This window comes from Sapajus apella, unplaced genomic scaffold (assembly GCF_009761245.1).
Source record: "Sapajus apella isolate SASKATOON/1434 unplaced genomic scaffold, GSC_monkey_1.0 scaffold57, whole genome shotgun sequence".
Taxonomy (NCBI): Eukaryota; Metazoa; Chordata; class Mammalia; order Primates; family Cebidae; genus Sapajus; species Sapajus apella.
The window spans coordinates 13373946-13400984 of NW_022436997.1; the positions used below are offsets into that span (position 1 = coordinate 13373946).

At 35.1% G+C, this 27039-nt stretch overlaps 1 protein-coding gene across 1 annotated transcript in view; it reads left to right on the forward strand.

Annotated features, from left to right (window-relative positions):
- Window positions 1–27039, forward strand: part of CCDC178 (coiled-coil domain containing 178) — a 477035-nt gene that overhangs the window by 207529 nt on the left and 242467 nt on the right. Inside the window, exon 19 of the mRNA XM_032245388.1 lies at window positions 2537–2696. Coding sequence (XP_032101279.1) covers window positions 2537–2696 — 160 coding nt within the window. The remainder of the gene's footprint in view (window positions 1–2536; window positions 2697–27039) is intronic.

Here is a 27039-nt window from a genome sequence, read left to right on the forward strand (position 1 = left end):
TCAAAGATATAAATATGAATTTATATAACTTACATTAAACTTGTAAAGATCTAATTCAGGAGCTGATAAACATTTTTTCTTCAGGCTTCCTCCCATTTCAATCCTAAGTTCTTCTGACGCTGGATTGTATGGCCTTTCAGACAAGAGTGGTTTCCATGTCCCATTGAAACAGTTCTCTCACTAACTTGACAAAACCCTGCCTTCCAACAAGAAAAGGAGAAAATGAATTAGCCAATACTGTAGAATTACTTATATAACTATTAATTAGCAGTGATGATAGATAATGCCAAATAATATTTAAAGCTACCATTGAATGACTTGCTATTGTGCCAGGTGCATCCTGGACAATATGTGTGCCTTGTCTCATCCAATTCTTATAGCAAATGGTTAAACTGTATCATTTCCAATGAATGCTTAGAAAGAGAGGCCCAGGGAACTTAAGATCACACTGTAACTCATGGTAGAGCTAGCATTAGCTTAGCTCCATCCTGTTCCAAGTGTGTGCCCTTTTGACTGATCCCCTAAAGTGAGATTCCAAAGGAAAATCAGCTGTTTTATGAATAATCTACCTATATATTCAGTAGGTTCCCATAACAAGTTACTAATTATGTTTTGGGAACTCATAGTGGGCCTAGTGCCAGGCCCCAATAAGGACAAAGATGGCAAATGGGAAAGTGTATCTTCAAGTGTCTGAAGATCTTTGCAGAGAGACAAACCTCACATATATAAGACAATTAAAATATGGTGTTAAAAATAATGGCAGTCAAAGCCATCCTTGACCCTCACTTAATTTTTATAATTGTTTCTTACCTAGAAAGTGTAAAATTAAAATCCAGACCCATAAGACTTCACAGTCTGCTTGTTTTATCACTAGGAGGAAGAAAACACCATTTTATTGCATGGATATACATGTATATAGTGTATATAAATGTCTGTGTAAATATAATTAATAAAATGCTATAATATAATATCAAAACAATGTAGAGAACAAAGTACATGTGGTCAAAGTATATCAATTTTGGGGGGGAGTAACTATGAACATTTTATCCTTTTGGTCACACTAGCTCCTTCCTGTGTGAATCCAATTGGTTCTTTATGCTCCTAGATGTCAATATCATTGGCTACTGATAAGACATCACTTGATAATTTGGAATGTCATTGGTATGAATGATGTAAAGGAAAAATCAGGGCAAGGTAGATGAAAAAGGAGAAGACCCTTATTTCCTATGGAAGAAAAGGCTCACATCCACCAAGTGTAAATAAGTTGGTATGTTTTCAAATTTGCTGATAACAGATATAATAAAGAGAGAAAAAATGAATACTTAATGTTGAACTGCTGAATCAGAGAAAGGCAGCACTAGATTTGAATTCTGGGTCTGTCATTTACCAACTAGTTGAACTTACACAAGCTAATTAATTACACAAGTTCAGGTTCCTCAACTCTAGATGGCCATCTTATTATCATTTCATGGTATTTTTGTTGTATTAAATGGGATATTATTTAAAAGCAGAGATATTATTTTAGTCCTTCCCAAAATATTAGTATTGCTGCCTTTATGGCAAACTGTGAAAGTGATTTAATTTTCTCTATCAGTAGACTTGCTCACTAGTGTGAATAGAATTAGACTGTGCTGAGGTTTTTTCAGATACCTTATTCTGGAAACTGAGTTGCTGCTCAACTTTGGCAAGCAGCTTATTGTCACCAGTATTGCTTAACCACATTTTGATACTTTTCTACTAGGATTGTTCCTTGCATAATTGTTGAGTTTGCCATAAAAGTTATTTACCTTTGCATTAGGATGTATTTAATTGCAAACAATAAAATACAGACATGCACACACACGCATACATATACACACCTATTCACATACCAGCTTAAACAATAAAAAAATGCATCATCTTATATAACAGGAAGCACAAAATAAAAAAATGCATCATCTTATATAACATCAGCTTAAATAATAACAAAAAAAGTGCATCATCTTATATAATGGTAGGGAGGAATGTTGCGGGGTTGGTTGATTCAACAGCTCAACACCACGCACTCATTTTTTGTCTGCCTCCACTATAGCTGTTGGTAGCAACTTTGAAAACATGAGTTATAAGTCACATTTAGTGGGTATGAGCTCTTCTACATGGAAGCCCTTCTCACTCACTTCATTGAGCTATCTTAATATATCTGCTCACTCCTAGACAATGGGTCATATGCTGGTTGGACTAATCTAATCAGAATATATCTCTAGAGTTACATGTTGCTTGGAGGAAGGGTTTTCTTGAAATACCTAAAGAACAGAAGCATGCTGGATAGGCAACCAAGAGAATCCACTATTTTTCCATATATTTTCTTCTACCTGAATGATTTAGATGTAGCCCTATGGAAGTAGGCCTTTGGAAAAAACTAGGGATTTTTTCCAAGGCCTGTCAGCTGAAGGCTCTTAAAGATTTTTCATTTTGGGTCTTTTAAAATGTATCATAAATACATTTTATAAAATAAAATGTGAATTGATTAGTGGCACATGAAATTCTTTCTTCATAGGAACAAATTTATAAGTATGAGATTTAAAAGGGAACACGCACAAGCTGTGTTCGATCATTTTATGAAAGAGAAAAAAGACTGTGAAGAGAGACTCTTTGAGGAAGATCAGAGATTTAGAGTGCTCCTTGCTGTAAGGCAAAAAACTCTTCAACATACTCAGGTAAGTATTGTTTTTGACTGCTTCAGAATGAACGAAATATAGTGATAGTTAAATTAGCAGCTATTTTGAGGCACTTTTTAATCTGAAGTAGCAAGGATGTTCAGATTTTAAACATAAATTTTTTAGCATAATAAACCTATAAGTTTTCATTGTCTCTTCTAAGTAATTATAACATATTCATAGAGCATATTATACTTTTCAATGCATTTTATGTGTACTCTTATTTATCATACTTTATTTTATTTTGAACTCTATTAATATAAAAATGTAGACTGTATTTATTCCAGAGCCCTTTTATGCATTTAATGAAAAATGTGATAATGGTTATCATTTGTTTCTGAATGAATAGTTTACCAACCAACTCTTTTGAAGAATGAAAATATGTCATGCTCTTTTCCTATAGAAAAATTTTTCATAATATCCTAATGGACCTATAAGTTTACTTGTTTGAAAAAGGGAAATTGTATTAAAATGTCTTTTAGGCCTGATTTTTTACTAATCAAATTGTATAAAGCTATACTTATAAAATGTTTGCATTCAGTTAAATGAGTCCTATCCCATTTTACGTTTCACAATAGTTTTTGTTACATTTAATTGTAATTTGTGTTAGTACCATTTTAAAAATGCATTTAAAAATATTACTCAGTTTTGAAAGATACAATGGGACTTTTTCCTAAAAAAGAAAATAATTTTCTGTACTATTTTAAAACTATTTTCTGTGAAAGTTTTCAAAGTATATATAGTTTCATTATATACTTATATCAGCTATTTTGATCCTTATATTCATTTAGTCAAATATAATATTTATATATTCAATTATTATATCCATATTTCAATTACATTGCCTACTTTTTACATACCCAAAGATATGTGAGAACAGTTTTTTAAAGATTATTTGGAACAAATGTACATTGAATGAACAAGTATGTGGGTGAAAGAACATATCTTCTTTAGTTCTATTGCTGTGGTTTGTCTATACGAAAATTGTTAAGAAGAGAATAATATTTTATTAATAACAATACTAAGTAACATTCTTCCATCTTAAATGTGGCCATTACATTTTAGAAAAAGGGTTTTTTTGACCTAAAAATATGAAAATAATTGGTGCCATCTAGTGGCAATACATGATGCCTCTTCTTAGAGGAGCTGCTGAAACTGATGGCTGAGTTTCAGATATGTAAGCTAGGAATGGATCGGAGGAAGCTTAGGCTGCAATGCACCTCTCAGAACAAGAAGGCTTAAGTTATTTACCGACTTAAGCATTCTTCCCCACCTCATATTTTATTACAGCAGTAGAATTAGTTATTTTAATTCAACCACATTTTCCAATCATAGTGGTGCTGAGAACACAGTGGGGTCTCAATAATCATTTATCGACTGGCGTTCCAGCACTATAACGGAACAATAATAATTAGTGAAATGGCAAAAGATGGTCAGCAGGAGAGAGATGAATAAAACATCCTCTGTAACTAGCCTCTAAATTATTGAGATTTGTGTTTCTTTTCATCAAAAAGCCTGTCCTTGCCTTTCTACTCCCAAGTGTACCCACCCCCAGCCACTTGGAAGCATCATATGGTCTCATGTTTTTTTCCTGGGCACTGATCTCTATCTAAACTTGTTTTGCTAATTCATTTATACCTTTTTTTGTCTGCCTATCTCCTGCCATAATAATGTCTTCTCTAAGGGGAGGAAAATTTCTTTCATATTCTTCTATATATCCTAAAAGCTCAGTACTATGTCTGGCCAGAAGTACCCAATAAATATGTGTTGAATGAATGAATAAATAAATAGATAATGGATGCTTGTTTGGATAATTTTGTTGTCCACATGCATAATAGTAGCAAGAAGCAGGAGCATTTTAGAAGTACTGTTCAAACTCCACCAGCCTGATACTCCTGATGCTTTACCAAACTCATGCTGGTGCAGAAGCTGAATCAATGTCTCTTTCTCTCTATCTCTCTCTGTGTCTCATTCTCTTTCTTTTCCAGATACTTCCCACTCTAGTGAAAATGGTTAAATCACCTATTGCTTTCTAGCACTTAAGGATTCTCTTAACTGTGTCAACAGTGCTTGTCAAATAACCTTAAATTTACGTGAAGTTTTCTCTTACCAGTTTCTTGTATAGCTCTTTGTTGTGCATTCACCTTATATGACCAGAATCATATAGTTTGAAGATGTGGAGTTTAGAGATTGATGTGCCTCATCATTAATGATGCTATTTATCTATGATTATTATCAGTTATTGAGTATTAAATAGTGAAAAAACAATGATTTCTCATAGAAACCTGACCTTATCCCTGTTAAGGAAGTAGGTTAGTTTGTAAATGTGAGTGTAATGTAAAGGATTCCTGCAAAGAAAAGAGTCTCATTAAAGGCATCATTATAAATGTAATGTTACTAATCCGAGGTGTCCCTTTTGGACAAAAGAACTGATAAAAATTATGGGTCATCTGAAGGGATGATTTAATAAAATACTTCATAAAAGCCACAATAGAGTTAATAGAGAATATGAGAAAACACACCATAGAATTAGAAATATAAACGGCTAATAAAATAAGAAAATATACACAAACTTCAGATAAAATACAGACAGCATGGTTCTGGAGTTAACTTTGATGTATCTTCAGTAGGCAATTTCATATCATATATCCTAAATGGTAGATTGTTTATAGTGCCATGGCATTTTTACCAACTTCTATAATTTGCAAATGCCATTGCTTAAGATTAAATTTTCAGTGTACCATATTCATCAGAGGACAATAGCTCTTGCTACTGATGTTTCTCCTTGCTTTTGGAAAGATCTGTATGAAACTGGAGCTTATATATAATATAATTTGTTATGAGTTGTCCTTAGAAGGCCAGCCGTATTGTCTATGTTATTGCGTTCCTCTGTGTGTTCTTCCATAGATTTGCTCTCCCTCTATAATTTAACTTATGAGAGAGGTACAATGAATTACACTGGAAGAATAATTTCAAGACTGAGTTCTAGTGGAGACAATCTCCTATCCTTGTAGAGTTAATTGCTTTTTATTCTGCTTCATATTTTCTACTCTCAGGAAATACCTCTTCCTCTGCCTACAGCAGTCCCAAATTTGGATATAAAATTATTTTTGACATTTCATGTGGAAAAGTTTTAGTTTAATACATTGTTTCATTTTGACTGCCAGATACTGGAATAGTAAAAATTTGAAACAAGTTTAATTTCTGAGACATTATAAAGGTTATTACAATGTATATATTATCCTATTGGTCACTCATCATTTCTGCATTCTCACAACTATTTCATGAGTACTACTGTATTCAAGGCACTCAGTGTTGACCAAAACCATAGACAACATTTTCAAGATACATCAGCAGGAAGATGGAAGATATGAAAAATAGATTTGAATACAGTGGTCACACCCAGATTATACATGTGATGACCACATCCAGATTACAAACAGCAAATTGTGGCCTCATCCACTGTTCTGAAAAATTAGAGATTACTTTTAGTAAAAAAACAATCACATATTCTGTGGTCTCAATTGTGGGAAATGAATGTGTGAAAAACCTGGAAACATTTAGAGGAACTGACCAATGAATTTCCCAGGCAAGAGTAATTTGCCTTATTGACAACCTTCTGTCGCAAAGACTATTTTACTATAACAAGAAATTTTTTTAAGTTAGGAATCAGCTTTACATAATTAACATTTCTTTCAAAATAACTTCTGATAGGATTAAGCATCAATCACACATTAATTAATTGCATAAACTAGGCTCATTGTATTGCTTTTTAAAAGTAACTTGTTAAAATCTATTGCTGCTTGAGGAATGAAAATTTTAATTTGAAAATTGGTGGCAAGAGTGCTAATTCTGTGTCAGGGAATACCTCATGTTTTTGCACAGATCTGGTGTTTCAATCATCATAAGTACTTAATAGGATAGAGTAACACTAGAATATAGAGGAAGGATGGAGCGTGGATATGGTTGATTCCTAAATATATATTTAATATATTTTGAGTGTTTGCCTAGAGCATGATCCATTAAATGAGGAAGAAGCTTCTTTTCTTTGCAAATCTCTCTTTACCATCATGTCACTCCTTGTGGACATGTGGCAGAATTACTGCTAATACTATATTAAAGCACTGTCTATCTGAAATTTGAATATATTTTTTATTTTCTGCATTGACAACCACCATGTTTAGCTTTTCTTTTTTAACTACCTTGAAGCATCTATTGCAATTATTTGGCTGTAGTCCATTTCAGTTTTTCTACAGATGAGTATTTGTCTTATATAGTTGTTCTAATACCCAATGAACATAGTTTTGGGAACTGTGTTCTATTTTTCTCAGGGTCATTTTCCACTGGAAAACGAATGTTCCCTGAGAAAATATCATTTTTGCCATGCCTTCACCCACTGTAGCATAACAGCAAAAATACGTGATTTTTCTCTTTTGATCAACTAAAATAATTATGAGTTTTCAAATATCAAATTGTGTATTTAAATATACCTTAATTAACAATGGTTTATTAAATTTTTAATACATTACTAGATTCAATTTACAATCATTTAATTTGGAATATCTATTGGTCTGTAATTCTATTTTGTACTTTTTTAAAAAGCTGAGGTGGGAGGATCACTTGAGTCTGGGAGGTTGAGGCTGCAGTAAGCCATGATTGTGCCACTGCACTTCAGCCTGAGTGACAGAGTGAACACCTATCTCAAATAAGTAATTTGCATGGGGTCTTCAACTTTTGCTTCATAGACAATTCGTGAGCAAATAAATCAATGAAATAATTAGTCTAATCTGTTTAACAACAGATTCCACATAATGAAATTTCTTACATTTCAGTCTACTTGATCTGCCATAGACATTCATAGTGTATTAAATTTCCTACTTATTTCTGTGGGCTTTGCTTTATATATTTGTTGGTCTTGTTATTTAGTGAATATTATAAGCTATAATTATTAAATGATCATTTGGATTGTAATTTTTTATAAAATGGTCACTTTCTTTTATATTATTTTAAAGTTTATACTATTAACTCCTGCTTTACTGTGCATTACACTACTTTAATTTTATATTCTATTATTGACTCTTCTGACTTAATTTTTTAGATGTGCCTTCTATAAGCTTTATGTAAAATATTTAGAGTGATTTTGCTTTTTCAACCCATTTTTATTTAGTGATTCATTTGTATAAGAATTTTATTGGTTCTTGCTTCTATCATTTTAATATTTTCTGTGATACTTTTCTGCTTTTGTCATTATTTCATTTTGGTACATATACTATTGTGGATTAATTTTATTGCCATTAATAATAGAAAATGGAGACATTCTACTTTTAATTATATTATTGCTTCAAATAATTAAATGTATTCATAAATCTATTTTGTATTAATTATCAAAGTCATAAATCAAAAACTTTTACCTTACTCCAACAATATGAACAAATTGACCCCTTTATTCTGTTATCCTTTCTCCCTCCTTGCTTCCTGGTCATAATTAATGTGCTTAGAATTATGGCTTTACTATCATTAACATACTGTTCTTGTTTTTACCATGTAAATTGGCACTTTCAGAAAGTGTTTAGCCTTTTGCATTTCCATATCTTCAATAGTTAATTTTATAATATGCTACACAGTAAATGGGTTTTCATATTTGTTAATAATTCTTTTAACTATGACCTCTCCCACTGCAGTGATTTTAATATCAATACATCTCTAGTTGATCAAGCCACATATTTTGGTATTTTTTTCCAGTAGGCAATTGAGTTTATACATTTTCCAAGCCATCTCTTTACTCATGAACAAGAAATGGTGGTATATAAATTTTTTAATGTCACAATCTCAGTCCTTATCTGTAAAAGAGAATAATTACAAGATGCGCCCTCTTGGCTTCTAGTAAGAAACGTGTTAACAGGAGCACTTAAAACAGTTTTTGGAACAAAATAAGGGCACATTACATTAATAATTTTATTGTTATTGTTTCTCTCAAAAACTCTTAAGAATTTTGCTCATTCATTTATTGGTATTCAGTTTTCTTGAGAGCAACCTGAAGATATTATTTTATTGCATTTAAAGATAACATTTTTTTCTATTCATTTTTCATTCATTTACAATATCAAAAAAGTTACCTTTGTATATTTTAAATTAATAATTTTTCATTAATTTTGCTCAAATAATTATGACATATTTAATCTTGAACTTAGGGTTTTTAAGTTCTAGTTTGGGAAACTTTCCTTCTATTTATGTCTTTCATGATTCTTTATATTACATTTGCTTTGACTTTTAAACTTTGATAATACTATTCCTGGACTATATTTTGTTTTCTGTTTTCTGTATAATTAAAAATCATTTGTTTTCCTTTGTCATACTCAGGGAGATTTACATTTGTGTCCTTCACATTAATGTCAACTCTGAAGTGACTGGGATTTTGAGGTTATTTGTTCAAGCAGTTAGCTTCCCCTAACTCTTACATAGACCTCACTGAAAATGCTCATTGGGTAGAATCTTAAAAAAGCTGTCATAGTTAGTCATATAGACATTTGAAAGAAGAACATTACAAACTCTTCAGGTGGCAGCATGCCTATGTGTTCAGGAAACAGCAAGGTCACAAACTAATTTAAGCAGAGGGAGCAATGGGGAGGATGATAGGTAAGGTTAGAGAGATAATGTGAACCATTTTACGGAATTCGATATTTACTTTGAATGAAATGGAGAAATAGTTCAGGTTTTGAGCAGAGGAGTGGTTAAATCCTGACTTTATGTTTGAAAAGATTCACTGAGGCTACTGGGTTAAGAATCGCTGAGGCTGCTGGTTCAGAGAACCAGAGTGGAAATAGAAGACCACTTAGGAAAATAATAATGTCTTTATTTCCTACTTGTAAAATTAATAATAACAGTAATAATAACAAGATAATGAAGTCAATATATTACGAAAAGTATCAGTGACTATGTAAATTGTCTTGGATTATGAAAAAGTTAGGCATATCAAAAAAGCAGAGACAAGAAAGATAATTTACTACATAAAATAAGATAAAGATAATACCTAATAGAAAAAGAAAAATAATCTATGTGAAAGGAAAGCAAACTTAAAGTTAAAAGGCAGATGACTCATTGTAAAAAGAAAAATAATCGCAAAATATATGACACCTAATATCTTTAATTTATTGAGTGCCTATAAATGAAAAAGCAATACAAAATATTCCAGAAATTATGAAAATTCAGTTCATAAGAGCAGATATGTATATTAAATTGATAAATATTTCTGATAATCTCAAGACCTGAATTAATACAACAACAATATACCTTAATATAGGAAAAGAGGAAATTATGCTAATACCCAGAGCTATAATAGCTGCATTGGAAATGTAAATGTGTCCATTTCTTCCAGATGGAAATTTTGCAATGTTTTCAAAACCTCCTAAAAGAACATATGCTATGATCTACTACTATTCAATATTAAAAATATGTCCTATAAAAATGATTAGAAAACTATATACAAAAATGGTTATTTAGGAATTTCCATCTAAGTGTGCTCTTATATTAGTAATGTGATACACAATAAGAGATAAGGCTGAGAATACAGGTAAAGAATATATTGTGAAGACCTAGTGAAAAGTTTACACTTAATTTGCAGGGGAAGACACGAAAAGTTTTTATGGAGTGAAATGTGGTCAGAGATGGGCTGTAGCAAGATCAATTAGAGAGCAATATATAGAATGAACTAAAATGAAATGTAAGCACAAGTTGCAGATAAAAGTCACAAAAAAGTGAATTGTTCATCAAAGAGAAGTGATGAAGCACTGATGGAACAGGAATGCAGGTGTAGACTCCACAGAGCCCAATCTCAAATCATGTGTCATATGAGGAAAACACTAGAAGGTTAGAGGTGGTACCATCCTGGTTGACTGGCAACAATTACGTTGGCATTTTCAGTAAAAAGAACTTTTGGCAACTGGATTTTCTAAAGGATGACTGGTTTGGGACATTAGTAGAGACATTTTTTTTTTGAGACGGAGTCTTGCTCTGTCACCAGGCTGGAATGCAGTGGCACTATCTGGGCTCACTGCAACCTCTGCCTCGCAGGTTCAAGCGACTCTCCTGCATCAGCCTCCTGAGTAGCTGGAACTATAGGTGCCCGACACACACCTGGCTTATATTTGTATTTTTAGTAGAGACAGGGTTTCACCATGTTGGCCAGGCTGGTATCCAACCCCAGACTTCCTGAACCGCCCACCTTGGCCTCCCAAAGTACTGGGATTGCAGGCATGAGCCACGGTGTCCAGCCAGTAGAGACTATGTAAGTGGAAATATGTACCCAGTAATTCACCATGCAGTGGTAGAGTTTGGGATAAGGAGTAATAATGGAGTACAGCTAGTGCTCGACTTACGACCACAATTGGTTCCGACAGACCGGTCGTAACACGATTTGGTCGTAAGTTGAGTAGGCTATATGCACGCGGAGATGGTAGTGCTGCCTGAAGCTGGTCCGCACTGTCGTACGCCCAGCTGGGCAACATTTGCGCTGCCAGACACGGAGCAGTCGTGGCTAGCGATTGTGGTTGTAAAGTCGAATGGCCGTAAGTTGCGTAGGTCGTAAGTCGATCAATACCTGTATAAGATCTGAGAGTCAGCCACTGTGCTGATAGTTGAAACCATAGGAGCACATAAAAGCCTTGAAATAAAATAGGAAATGTTTGAAGATAGAACCTGGGTATGTTGCTTGATACATATTGTTTCTCAGCTCTTTTCTATTCAGCTTGGTAAATGGTTGGGGCTCGGCCATTATATTTCTCCTTTGTCATCTGGCTCTAAGTTAGGCTCTGCCAATAGAGGGAGACAGGAAAATTAAAGGAGAAAAAGAAACTTGTTCCTTACTGATTGCTTCCTCTGTGGGCTTCCTTTGGCTTCCTCTCTGTTTGTGGCTCCTGTCAGCATCTTCCTAGGGAGCAGCAGTTTCTTCCCACAGCTTCACTTTAATACAACTTGCAGCTTTTGCAACACTTGCAGAACTGATTTTTATTCACATCCCACCTCAAAGACGTCAGAGCCAGCCAACTGGAGCTCCTCCTCTGAAGCCTGTGTTCCAGGCTGGCAGAGCCTGTTCTTTAAACCCAGAGACACTAGCAACAGTCCAGAGGTTTGAGTTTCAGCTCCACAGGGGCTCAAAAGTGCCAAACATTGCCAAAGTGTTGGGTTATATATTCTTAACTTTGCCATTAGAGAAAGCATCACTAAGAGTGGGATCAATCTATTGGTGAAGGCAGTAGATCAACTATAAAGATGAAAGAGGCAAGTGCATGGAAAGAAATTAGAGAGGGCAGCTTTGGGGTACTGTTTCAAGAGCTTTAGTAATCAAGGAATTTAAATGTTTTATTTGTTTGCAACTTTTAAATACCAGAAATAAATATTTTTCAGCAAAAGTGTAAGTGACAGGATTGAGAGAGACATTGTGTTTATATGTTGTATGATGCAGGATTTGCTTAAACATTTGGTTTGCATTTCACTTGGTGAATGCTTTAAAGTAGAGAATAATACCTCACTCCTGTGGGCCTTCCCCAGTCTATCACAATATCTAGGACACAGTAAATTATCAAATTTGCCGAATTGAAGTCCAACTGAAGTGATACAACTCCTTAAATAAGCAAAAGAGTAAAATTTATATTTCAATTTACTTTGGCAAAGATAAACTATATTGATTTTTGTTCATTCATTCACCGATTTATTTATTCATTTTGAGGCCATGTGTTGAGTCTCAGAATCTGCGTGAGATTCTGAGCATGTTACAAAAGCAACACCTGCTTTTAATTAACCTCTCTAAGCAATGGTGAAAAAAACAAGCACAGGTCAATTAAAATAAGGTATAACGGGCCGGGCACGGTGGCTCAAGCCTGTAATCCCAGCACTTTGGGAGGCCGAGGCGGGTGGATCACGAGGTCAAGAGATCGAGACCATCCTGGTCAACATGGTGAAACCCCGTCTCTACTAAAAATACAAAAAATTAGCTGGGCATGGTGGCACGTAATCCCAGCTACTCAGGAGGCTGAGGCAGGAGAATTGCCTGAACCCGGGAGGCGGAGGTTGCAGTGAGCCGAGATCGCGCCATTGCACTCCAGCCTGGGTAACAAGAGCGAAACTCCGTCTCAAAAAAATAAAATAAAATAAAATAAGGTATAACAAGTACTTTTCCTGAGTTAAGCACAGAGTTCTCTAGAACCTGGAAAGAGGGGTTCAAGGAAATCTGCAAAAACTTGCGAAGATGATTATTTCATCACTAAATCTTGGAAAGTGGGAACAAGATAGCCAAGAAAAGAATTCTTCAAGTAGTGAAAACATTAGGAGGAAAGGCATACAAGTGTCAAAAATTGGCATGCATTTAGGGAACTGCAGGTGGTTTGTAGCGTTTATAGATCAGATGCAGGGAGAAAGGTCCTACATATAGGTAAGAACTATGTCATGAAAGCTCTGAATGCCATACTAAGGAGTTCATGTGTTAGGTTCTAAATAATTTATCGGAAGGGCAACAAGTCTACCTTTCCATCTGAAAAACATCCCAGTAAAATTCGCAGATTTTCCCCCTGGACTGTTGTTCCACATTAGTGTCACACTAACAGGCTTTAGGTAGACTGAAACATTAACCTTGTCAACACTTAGAGTTGTTGGGAATGGCCTAAGGATGGCTTGAGATTAGACTTAGAAGCCTGTCCCATCAAAGAGCCTTGTCTCATTACCCCAGTACAGTAAAGTGACAATTTCTTTTTCTGTGCTTTCCATGACATAAACATCGTTCACTATCATTGATTACATGTAGTAAGTTGGAGACAGACAAATAATGTTTGATGAAGCTATACCAATGAAGAGTTTAGAAGTGAAATTATGAGGTTCTAGTGAGAAAAAAGGGTGAATCTCAGATTTTTCTTGAGTTAATGTAGACAGAACTTGATGAGTCTTTGAATGCTGATGGTGAGAAGAATTGTCCAAATATATATATCAGGTTTCTGACTTTGACAATAGGAAAGTTGTGATGTCAGCATCCAAAACCACAAACTATAAATTGAGGAACAGATTTGAAACTGGATTCAATCAAATGTAAGTTATCTTTGGAGGAACTACTTGGAGTCCAGTTCCCAATTGAATGTAAGAATCCGAAACTCAGTAAAAGTAGAATACGGTTGCAGAAATTATAAGCATATGCATTGCATCGAAGGCTTCAGGAAATCTTTAATAATGTAGGAAATCTGGAGAAGATCTACCAAGATAAAGCCCTGGTTTGGTGATTATGAGTTGGAAAAGGGAGTAAGAATAGAGGCAATAAAAGACTCAAGAGGTTGTAATTAAAAAACAAGGTATAGGAGTTTGAAACTTCACTGATGGCATAATTTCAGATGACAGCAAGTTAGAAGGGTGTCCGTGGGTATGATTGGTTAATGGAATGTGGAACTGAAGTTAACTTGATCTGAGTAATCCCACAAATTCTAAGATTAAAGTGTTGGACAGGTCATCACAATAAATACTGAAGTAAAAGAGAATGATGTGTGGAACAAGAGATAGACAAGAAGAGGAGACTGAGTCCCATGGGCCAAAGCCTTTGCTTAGTGTGGAAAATGACCAGGAGACCATTGAGTGACAGGGCAATAGGTGGGAGAAGACGGAGTATTATATTCTTTAATCAATATAGATTCGAAACAGGAGTATTTTCACCTGGAGGTGGAATGGTTGAGCATGGAGGAATAATGGTTTGGAAGCAATAATGGGCAACTAGGTATACACTAACTGCAATTAGAACTTCTAGTATATAGGTCCCTGATAAAGTAGCAGTCTCTAACTCAGGCCCAGGTTTAATTAATACAAACAGTTGTATCTAGTAGTCTGAAATAAGGATGAAATATAGCTAAGCTTGTTTACCAAGAAATGGCACCTCCAAAGTTCACATTGGAAAAGTTTAGACTGGGATAATTGTTCAGTCCAATTAACAAATATATATTGAGTTCTTGCTACATAAAATACACTATTGTGGATACTGAGGCTTGTTGCAATAAAGCACATCCCTTAACTCTGAGAAGCATATTAGCCTTACAGAGAGAGAGAATAATAAACATCATTTTAATATGCTTTGCTAACCAGAGACAGAAACAAGAAAGAGGGACAGTATTAAAATGCAACTTCTAAACCTGGCCACTGTTTCTTTTATCAGGAAAGTTTTCAAGGAGAGAAAGTGAGTTAATAGGACTACTAAGACTTCCTAGGATGTTGCCTCATCTATACCATTACAAAAGGCATCAACAAAATGTTATTATAAGTATGTATATATATCGGTGTCTATCATCAAGAATTTTTTTAAATCACATAAAATGGGCTAATCATTGCTGAACATAGCATAAGACATTTTTTAATCTTGGTTGTCCATATAATTAAAAAGACCTCCAGTTGTCCTGTCCACCTTCCTTTAAATGTATGAATTTTACTTGAGTTGTTACCTTCAAGAAGGTCACCTCCTCCTGCTTTCAGAAAAAAATGAATTTAATGTTGCATAAATGAGATAGCTACAGGATTATACTGTTCATAAGCATAGATCTTAGCCTAAAGTATTCCCCCAGAGCCAGGAAATTGTTTTTAGTTACTATAAGTTTCTAGTTTATTTCTATTTCTTTAAGCTTTTTAGGAGAGGTAAAGATAGGGAGAGAGAGAGAGAGAGAGAGGAAGGCTAGTTCTTACTTTGTCTTTAGTGAGTTATCTGGTTTCCATAGACGTAACAGCACCACGTGTTCCCTGTTAAAGTTAGGATTTTGGAATGTGACCCTGATGCTCTGACAAATATCACAAATATGACTTGCACAGAGTCCTGTGGGGAGTATTGTTAACATTACCCAGGTAGCCCTCCCACTGTCTGATTTATTTGCTTACAGAGAACATGTATACCTGACTTCCTGAGGGAGCTGCATATCTCAAATTTGGGTGTCATGATAATAATAACAGTTTGAGAGAAAATGAAATAGGCTATAAAGAGAAAGGAAATGGAATATATAAACTATTGTACAGTGTCATGTTCATTTTCAGTACTATATAAAATAATGAAAATGTTTTTCAATAACCTTTGTTGATTTTTATAATGTGAAACACACTTTATGGAAAAAGACAATGAATGTACAAGGCAAAAAAAATTAGTAAAAATATTTTTAGCTTTTGACTCAAATCTCTGCATTATTTCCCATAAGTTTAGACTAGAGATGAATTCTGAAACAAAACATCTTTAAGATAAAGGATCCTTTTTTCCTCAGCTTTGGCCATTCTAAGTTGCTCTTTCAGGGTTTAAGTATGTATATATATATTTTATAAAGCAATCCAGTGTGGTAGGTCACAAAGGTTTTATTTTTCTAATTTTAGAGTTACAGTTGGAAAACAAACTGAGAGACATTAAACAAGACTTTCTCAAGCTTTTAAGTTTCACATCTGGAATTACAACAGTTCTCCCTTCTAATAACCCCCATCACCCCACTGCACACAAATATCCTGAAAGCCCTCAGTAAACAATAACACTAGGATATTTTACCACTCACTACAAGTACCCAGATGCTCTTTCATTTGTCATTGTTCTTCGGGTATTAAGATCAAGTGGCTGGATGTGGTGGCTCTCACCTGTAATCTCATCACCTGGAGAGGCCACTGCATGAAGATCGCTTGAGTTTAGGAGTTTGAGACCAGCCTGGGCAACATAGTGAGCCCTCATCTCTATTAAAAATTTTAAAAATCAGCCAGGCATAATGGCACACACCTGTAATCTCAGCTACTCAGGAGGATGAGGCAGGAGAATCACTTGAGCCCGGGAGATCAAGACTGCAGACAGTTATAAAGCGCCACTGCACTCCATCCTGGGTAACAGAGTGAGACGCTGCCTCAAAAAAAATTAATAAAATGGAAAAATTAAGATCAATCAAGGGGAATTAAGGCCCAATAAAAGCCCCAAAACTTTGTGATCAAGTGACTTCTGAAGTTAAAAGGTAAACGGAACACAAACAATATATCAAGGCCTTCTCCAAATGTTCACTAGTAAATCAGGCTTACCTTTACAAGAGGCACTTTATTCAGGCACATAGAACAACAACAAAAAACTTGCAGGTTCCTGTTGCAACACCATAACCATCAACTGTGTGATGGGAGACAGGCAGGTGGTGTATGTTGGACGGAAAATATTAGCAGAAGTTATGAGCTAAGAAAATGTAGTACAGTAATTTGCACCTCTAGCTTAAAGACGTTAGTATGCTCAGCTTTTGACGTCTTGGCATGTGGTAGGCCCTGTACCCATAATATCCAGAAGTTCAATAAACTGCACAGCCAGAGAGCACAGTCCGCACCAGACTGCCCTCACTTCAGACACCAGCTGGCTACAAATTTAGGGATCCCATAAGCACCCTCAGATTCAATAATTTGCTAGAAAGCTCACAAAACTCAGAAAAGTGCTATGTTTATAATGAGTTTTATCATAGTAAAAGAATGTAAGTTAAAATTAGCCAAGGGAAAACACATAATACCCAGTCCAGGAGGGGTCTAAATACAGAGCTTCCGTTCATCCTTTGCACTCTGGAGTCAAGGATGGTGTTACCTCCTCTCTGCCACCAGGTGTGACAATACATACAGGGGATTGCCAACCAGGAAAGCCTTTGGTGTTCAGAATTTTTATTTGTGCTCAATCACATATTGCCCTTGTTGGCTGACCTTTATTCTCCAGCCCTTCCTGGAGGTCAGGATAATTACCAGTTTTCCAGAGGTTGGAACTGATGCTGTCTTAATTGTATCAGTTATAGATAAAACTAATTGCTGCAATTACTTTTGCACCAACCTAATATGTGACCCAAAGTCCCCATCATAAGTTCCATTATTAGACTGTCCAGCAGCAAAGTCTCCAAACAAGTAAAGACATACCTATGTATATTAACGGTGCCCAGGCAGCCCACCTCAGTAGTTAACAACTTCAGCTCTCCAGTCAGATAGCTCTCTGTTCTAATCCTGACTCCAGGATTAACTATTTCATTATCTTGGTCAAATTACATAACTACTCTAAGTGGCAATTTTCCATTGAGCATATACTTATAAAGATTATCTGAGATATTTATAAAGCATTTATTTTATTGCCTGGAAGATAGTAAGCTAGTAAGCACACAATAAATGTTAGCTCCTATCTACAGAGGTTAATACATGTTTACTTAGTGCTATGGTTTGAATGTTTATCCCCTCTAAAACCCATGTTGAAATTTAATTGCCATTGTAACAATATTAAGCAGTGGGACCTTGAAGGGTGATTAGGCTATGAGTGCCCTGCCTTCATGGGTAGGAGTCACACCATTATAAAAGGGCAAATTTGGCCCCCTTTTGCCTCTGCCTGTCTGCCTTCTTCCATGTGACGATGCAGATACACAAGTGTTCTCCCAGATACTTGGGAGGATTTGATCTTGTACTTCTCAGCGTCCAGAACCATGAGAAAATAAATTTCTGTTCATTATATATTACCCGGTCTTAGGTATTATGCCACAGAAGCACAAAACAGACTGAAACATGCAGTATGCAGTGAATGAACATACTCTGCTTTGTAAATTAAGAAAAGGTAGTATAACCACTTAAATATAGTTTACTATAACAGGTTTTTTCAATAAACTATGGCTATTGCATATATTTGGTAATGACATTAATATTTTCCAAAAATATATTGATATAAATTAAAAGCTACTTCCTTGAACTGATTCAGAATCCTGTGTGAGATAAGACATTATAGAAGTCACCTATAAAAAATGTTGCAATGTTTTGTACAATGTGGAGTTAGGAAAGTTAAAGATATTTCAGCGTAAAGATTTTCAAATGAAGCATTCCACAGTAAAATGTCTACTATGTGAATTTCTCTCCATATTAACATGGATATGCATGACTCAATTATTTTAATTATATTTAACAAAGTCATTAATTGGATATTTTTAGTTTCCAAGGCTTTTTTCTTCTGCCACATCCTTGCTCAATGGCTGCCCCCTCTAAGGCCTCCTCAGACGTCCTTAGACTTGTCATTTCATTCTCTGTTTCCACTGAGTCTTAGAGTGGGAGTTTTGCTCTTGTCAGCCAGACTAAAGTGCAATGGTGCAAATCTCGGCTCACTGCAACCTCTGCCTCCCAAGTTCAAGCGATTATCTTGCCTCAGCCTCCCAAGTAGCTGGGATTACAGGCACCTGCCACCTTATCTGGCTAATTTTTGTATTTTTAGTAGAGACAGGCTTTCACCATATTGGCCAGGTTGGTCTAAAATTCCTGACCTCAGGTGATCCACCAGCCTCAGCCTCCCAAAGTACTAGGATTACAGGCATGAGCCACAGCACCTGGCCCTAAGAGAGTATTTTACTCTTCACAGTTTATTACAATTTTCTGTTGGAAAGCCTGCCTCGGTTGTAGATTGTAATAATTGTGCAGCAGGGACAGTGTTTTTTTGTTTTTTTTTCTTTTTTTCCAATGTGTATCAGAGTGCTTTGATATAAAATTAAATTACTAATGTCCATATTATGTATTTTTAATATTGACCATGACTCTGTTAAGTGTAAATGTGTTAGTATATTCTTTACGTGCTGAGAAAATTCAGCTTAGTTGCAGGTGATATAAGTATAATGGCCAATGTAGGTCCACAGAGGAAGCGACTGTTTTCATGTCAACACAGTACCTACTGTATATTATTCATTTATTTAAATTTAATTTAAACAAGGTTACAAAAGCTACAGTTATGGCTAAATATAGTCTTAAACATTTATCCATTATCAGTTTATATCACATAACAGCATGTGTGACTTTACCATATTTTTAATGTATTACTAATTTCTCAGTTGCTTTTGGAAATTAAGATAATCATGTTTATTACTTAAATTGATGGAGTTGATAATATATCATCTCAAATAAGCTTTACTTAAATATAGATATTTATCTCACTATATTTTTTTCCTGATCATGGAATTTTTGTCTGCCTCTCATTTTATTTTCTTCTATTTCATAATATTCATGGAAACAATTCATTTGATTACTATTCAGAAGTGCAGATGAGAAGGCATATAAATTCAATAAATATTAAAAGACTAAAAATTAAAAAAATTGAACTCTCTATGCACATGAAATGTCTTCAATGCATATCTGTGAAAACTCCAATTGCCAAGTAAAATTTCAAATATTATTAGAAAGGAAAATGGATCTAATATGATATATTCTTGTATGTTTCATTATGTTAATAGAATCCTGAGAAAAGACATACATAGTCTTCTTTGAACATAATTTTCTTCGTATAGAAAATAGACAACAAATTATTCTTAAAATACTTGAAAATAAATTCAAAGTTGAAATAAAGTAGTTGAAATAAATAATGACTGCTTGTAAAATGTATGGCGGTTTCTTAGGACAAAATTTTCTAAAACAAACATTTGTTGACACTTTACCATGAATTAGGCATTTTGTGACTTAAATAAAGATCTTGTCTCCAATGTACTCACTATCTATTGGAGAAGACTGATATCAAAATAATAATAATATGGCAAATACAGTAATAGAAATGTGTGTAGAGAAGTATTATAGTGGCATCCAACTCAAAGATGAGGTCAGTGAAAGAAGGAATTCTGAATGTGGTAATATAATTTTTCAGAGTCATTTGAGAAATAGCTAAGAATTGTGGAACATAACAGAGTAATAGATAACCTTATAAATGTAATAGTGTGACACATACAATCACTGAAACCATCATGCCTGACATAGTTGAATATGATGCCTTAAAAATGATATAATATAAGCAAATGATAAGCAAATTGCTGCGTGGAGGGTCAAAGTGTATTTGAATAGAAGCACTGAGTATATTGCTGCACTATTGGGATGTTCATTGAAAGTAATGAGAGAGAGAGAGAAATAGCAAAGAATAAATTAAAAGACTGAAAAATAAAGGTAAGGCAACACCCAAGATTCTGGCTGATGTTTCAGAGCAGATAGTTATAAGGAACACCAAGCTGCAACTGTGAAGGATAATCCTCTGTTACACTCAGCTTCTCCAATATGAAAGTAAATCAGGAAATTTTATAATATTTTTCTCATTTCTGGAACTGGTCATTTGGGAGCCAGCTCTGCCTACCATTGCATCAAATGTCTACCTTGAAAATATGCAAGTTCTCAAGTTTGTAACATATTTAGAATGTATATGCTTTTTCATTGACTGGTGTCATACTAAACATGTGCACTTAGAGAAAAAATTACTAAAAATATTACCCAGAAAACAAAATTATAGAAAGGAAGAAACAATCTATAAAAATTATAAAGTTATATCTATTTGTAGTCTTAGAAGAGTCTCTTTTCAATAGTGTGGACCTCATCCCTCAAATTCTGTGTGGCTGTGAAGGAATTTCTATCAGTCACGTTTCTGTTGGAAAAACAGAGCCTTTTAGGAGCAATATGGGAATAAGAGATGTATTATAGGAATTCAGCCTAACCACAATGAAATAAGCTTGAATGAAAGATCTGGAAAGGGAAACTGGAAGGTTAGAGAGTCACTAACTAGTCTTCCAAATCACTAGAATAGGGGAGAAGCCTAAAATTCTAAGAAGCCAAGTACATCCAGCCACTGAAGCAGAACCATGAAAAGGGGGCTCGTGAAGAGTTCTACAGGAAGCTAATGCTTCCAGGTGTCAACTACCACAGCCAAGCATTGTTTGGTGGGTCTAGGTCTTCTTTTAGAAGTGTCAACAGTCAGCATATGATCTGGTTGCAGAGTAAAGAATAAGGGCATACTGGTGTCCACTGAGTATCTCCATATCTACCATATATGACCATGATGACCATCCAAGATTAGCACTACCACTTCAGTATGTTTTCAAATCCCATGCAAATTCCTCATATTTTTTCTTTTGACATAATATAAACTGGAATCTTATAGTCAAAGGTTTTGTGAAAAATGTAGTTCCCAACTAAACCAACTTGATAGTAACATAATTCAATACAGTGTGCCCTTTTGACCTCCACACATACCTTTTAAAAATATGTTTTGCTTCTAAGTAAAGTCAATTGCAAATAATTCTTCTGATTCTCATGTTAAAACTAGTCTCCATACAACAAAAATGTGCCAATTATTAAGTCAAAACTGGATACACAGTTCATATCACTTTGTTCATTTAGCTAAATAACACTCCTTATATGCTATCCTGTAATGTAAATACCAAGATGTAGGGCTATATATCTTGTGTTAAATATTACTGGAAGTAGGTGGAACAAAACTAACTTACATGTATGTAAATACATATATGTTAACATGAATACATATATAATGTACAAATGTATTCATGTCAAGACAAAGAAGAAATAGCCATAATTCTTGTTTCTGCAACTGGTTATCTGCTCATATACAACTTTGCAACTTTATTTATAATTTTACTCTTCTGCTACTTATACTACTTGCCCTCAGCAAACCCCTCATCTTGTTGTAGTTGCTTGTCTATTCAGATGACCCAAATCTTCATATTAGCCATCCTGTCTTTGTTGTAATTTTCCATTTACTTACATCACAGTTCATGGGAGTACTAACTGATGCCTCCAAAGAAACTTCTGCATTTCAGACCTGCTCTTCCTTACTTGCATTAAATAGTAGTGGCTCAATTTCTCCTTGAAAGTCATGATCAGTCATCCAGGCTAGTAGAGTATCACATTTTTTTGCCTATTGATTCACTGGCATGAGGATCCCCAGAAGTTTCAACTTCAGTTTCAACCAAATGATTACATTATCCTCTCAGGAAAATTTTCTATTATTTCTGTACTTTACTTAATACATGAACCACTGTGGTCATTTTCTATTGCTGCCATAACAGATTTCCACAAACTAAAATGCTTAAAACAACATCCATTTAATGGAAATCAAGGTGTTGCATTTCTTACTGGAAGTTCTGGGGTGGAATCTGCCTCCAAATGCATTTGGGTTGTTGGCCGAATTCAGTTCCTGTGGTTGTAAAACTGAAGCCTCCACTTAGTTGCTGGTTATTGCCTGTGGCCACTCAATCCTAGAGGTCTTTTTCTGCCACACACGTGTGTCCCCTTACACCTTAGAACCAGCAGGTGGATCAATTCCTTCTCACCTTTGAAATCTCTCTGACCTTTTCATTTATTTCATCTTTCCTGCTTTCCTCTTCTGTCTTCTGCTGCTGCTTTTAAGGCCTCTTGTGATCACACTGGGCTTGCTTGGATAATCCAAGATAACCTCCCTACTTTAAGGACAATTTAATTAATTCCCTTAATTTCATTTGTAAAATCCTTGCTCAGCAGTACCTAGAGTAGTGTTTGAATAAGCCTAGGATTGAAATCTTAGAGGGACATCTTTAAAATTTTGAGTACCATAACCATAAACCACAGACCCTATATTGATTGCTGATTTAGAGCACATTCCATATTCTGGAGAACATTACCCTATCCTGCATGGCATTTTACCTAGCTAGTACCATGACTGAGTCCAGAATTTTATCACATTGTCTCTGCTGGTTTAGAGCAGCACTCCAGCTTTTCTTTATCCCTACTGCATTCAAATAATTGATTTCGATGGTAATATTTCCCCTGGTCACTCTTAACCTGCAAAGAATGACCGAGCTCTTGAAGAATGTTGGTATTACCTTTCCCATTGTGTTTTTTAAAGCCTTGGTGAAATGAGTATCCGATGGAACTACCCAGGAAATACAGGCAGAAACTGTTAAGTAGATTTCACATGGTAAATTTACTTCAGGATTCTGATCTCCCAGAGACTGCCTATCTTCTTTCATATACCAAGGAAGTTATAGGATTTTAACTTCATCTTGCATTGGCCAACTTTAGGTCCTGGGTTTAGCCGACTCACTACACAAATGGAGATTCTTCTATCTGTTCAAAAGCATACTTCAAATTCAGGACCTCTCCTTAGTGCAATCATATGAATAAATTTGGCCTGATCCAGCCTTATTTCACCCTAAACCAATATATTTAGGCTATATTCCTGTATATATTCAGCAAGTTTTTGTTTATACAGATTTTCAAAATTTTAAAATCATTTCAATGTATGTGGTGCATACTCAAATGTAACATTTCGTATCTGATCCCTGAATCTTCCCAGAACTTGAGTCTGGTTGTAAACCTAGAAGGAATGAGATATATTGAGGTCGGGTCTTAAAGAGGTCAGTATTTCTCTGAAGGAGATTGACATTAGGACATTTCATACAAGGAGAGAGTAACTTCCTTGGTCAGGAGAGAAAGGGTTGCATCTATTGAGAAAAAAGGCTAGAAGTGAAAATGAACTGAATGTGCAGTCATGGAGTCAAGACAGGCTGGGCATATGATGTGGTTGGCTCTGTGTTCCTACCCAAATCGCATCTTGAATTGTAATCCCCACATGTCAAGGCAGGGACCTTCTGGGAGGTGACTGCATCATGGGGAAGTTTTCTCCCATTCTGTTCTCATGATAGTGAGTGAGTTCTTATGAGATCTGATGGTTTAAAAGTATTTGGCACTTCTCTCTCTCAGCCTCTCTCTCTCTCTCTTTCTCTCTCTCTCTCTCTCTCTCTCTCTTGCTGTCTCCTGACACCATGTAAGACTGTAAGACATGCCTTGTTTCCCCTTTGCCATGATTGTAAGTTTCTTGAGGTCCCCCCAGCTATGCATAACTCTGAGTCAATTAAACCACTTTTCTTTATAAATTACCCAGCCTCAGGCAGTTCTCTATAGCAGTGTGAAAACAGTCTAATACAGCATGTCTGTTTGTCCATCATGACCTCTTTCTACAGCTCTGTCTGACTGCAAAGGTCTTCCAAAAGTAATAGTGCTTCACTTCCACCTTCCAAATCTGACACCAATTAAAGTGTTGGTCACTTTTAATCTCTAATTATGCAGGGAAAGAGGTTCTAGGAAAGAGTTTCTAATTTAACAACATGAAAACAGCACAGTACAGCAGAAGGTCCAAATCTTGGTCTCTGGGCAATCCTTTAGAGACTAGGTAGATTCACGAGGATGTGCTGAAAGAAAAAGTAACAATCTCAATACTCCAACATAAAACTAAACAAAGAAACTCAGGGAGGAGAGTTTTTCTGCTGACAAAGTGGCATGTGGCTCTATAGACTTTAACCTCAACTATATTCTTGTTTCTATTTTATTATTTATGCAGAATTAGAACATTGTCACTTAGAAATAATCTTTGACTATGTTTTGGTCGCCACACATGTAAGAAAATACTTTCTCAGATTGTTAACACATATACTATGATCAGTGCATCTGGACTACAGACAAAAGAGGTGGTCTGAGATTGGCCGTCACCATATACAACTGTTAGAGTGCTAAGTTGCTACTTAAGATTAAAACATACAGTTAAAAAAAAATATATATATATATATACATATATATATATATATATACACACACAGTCTTCTTGTATAAGGCAGGTTGTTAGATTGCAAATCAGAATAATTTCCAAGTAGAAGAGTAATATGTAATTTTAAACATTTCAAATGGCAAATTCCAAGTTTTATCATGTACTGTACATATTTATGTGGGTACTAAGCATCTTGAAACAGGCCTCATCAACTACATCATATGTATCTAACCTGAACATATTACAGTACTTGGCATATATCAGATAATCAATAAATTATTCTTAGAGGCATGACTGAATGGATGAAATATGGAATCATTAAGGCAGATGAAAGATGAACTCTGTAAGCCTGGAGAGATTTGTTGTTGCGATTGGTGTTGGTGGTGTTGGTAGTGGTAGTGTAGTGGCTTTTTTCTTTCAAACGATACCCATTTTCTCCCTCTGGAGATAGTCATTCTGGTGAACCATGAGAGCAGGATAATAAAGTTGAAAACTACTGACCCATAGGTATTTGAAGATGATATTTTCTATGTAAAATCTTCTTTAGCCATCATACAAAAAGCCCAGGTTTTCTCTGCTCTTCTTAAGGATAGTCAAGATTTCATTAAATTAAGTGGCACTGAGTCAGAACTTCCCCTTTTGCCAAATATATCTAAATTTTTCTTTGTCAGAAAAATTTTTGATATGACTTTTTTATATTTGTTTGTTATGATCTCCTTTTGTAATAACCTTCTACTTTTGGCTTTATTATTATTTTTTAAAGTTGTTTTTAAAAATGTTCCAAGGGAGATTATTTGATTTCTCTGCAGTTATTTAATTTCTTATACTGTAGCTAATATAAAGCAGATACAGAAAAAGTAATAATACATGCTGGAGTATAATGTTTCAGTGTGCTTTTCCCCCGGTATTTGTAAGTTTGCAAAGATCTAAAGCAGTATTCACAGTGTACTCTTACCCCTTTCACCCATATCTCTTTTCTACATTCCTTCATTTGTCATGGGAGGTTTTTCCTTATACTCTAAAGCAAGACTTTCCCTATAACATTGCATACGCTGGAAGAAATTTGGGTTTTCTCTTCTTGTTCATCCTTGCAAGTTTCCCTCTGTACTTTCCACTTTCCCCTTTCTTGCAGTAATTGTGATGCAGGATAAGCACAGTCCTTTCCCAACTCTCTCTCAAATGATTTCTTCAAGCTGCAATGCACCTTTCGGCAGAGGAGGGGACTAAGGCGTCACACCCCCACATTCACACTAAAGCTACTGGATAACTATCTTTACAGTATGGCTGTTGTCATCCTTTTTGGAAAAAAGGCTGTATACAGATCTTTGCTTGGGTCTCTTTGGTCTGGTATAGATGCAAATTAACCTTTCTATTCTGCTTCACTTGAGTGCAACTAGTTACAAGAAGCAGTAATACCACAGTGACCTGATTTAAATAAGTAACTGTGAGCAGGTTAAGTAAACCTGAGTAATGACCACTCTGCTCCTTGAAAGATGTCGGTTGTTTAAAGTTTTCTAATATTTATGTTAATAACAGTATATATTTTCCCATGATTTTTTAGTAAGCTATAAAATCCTTCACTATTACAGAATACATTCTGGTAGGTCATCAATACAGGAAACCTAATTGGAAGGAATTGTTTCATTTAACAGAATCCTGTAAGATTCTGAGTCTATGAAGTTTTCCTCCAAATGTAGACCAATATTTGAAGAAGGGCATAACAATGCCTTTGGCTGCAGCAGCTTTCTATTTTAAACTTACTGGGTCCTTCATTTTCTGGTTAGTGTTCACCAACCCTAATGGCAGCAATGGATATTGGACTTTCTTATTATTCAGTCTTTTGTCTTGCCTTCACTGCTTGCAAAGAACTATTGATTGCATTGTTTATTCCTCATATCTCAAACATTTAGTCATAGCTTTTGGTTCCTTGTAAGTAGCCACTACTTTGCTTACTTCTTGGGTAGCACTCTTCCTTTTACTCTGTAAAATATT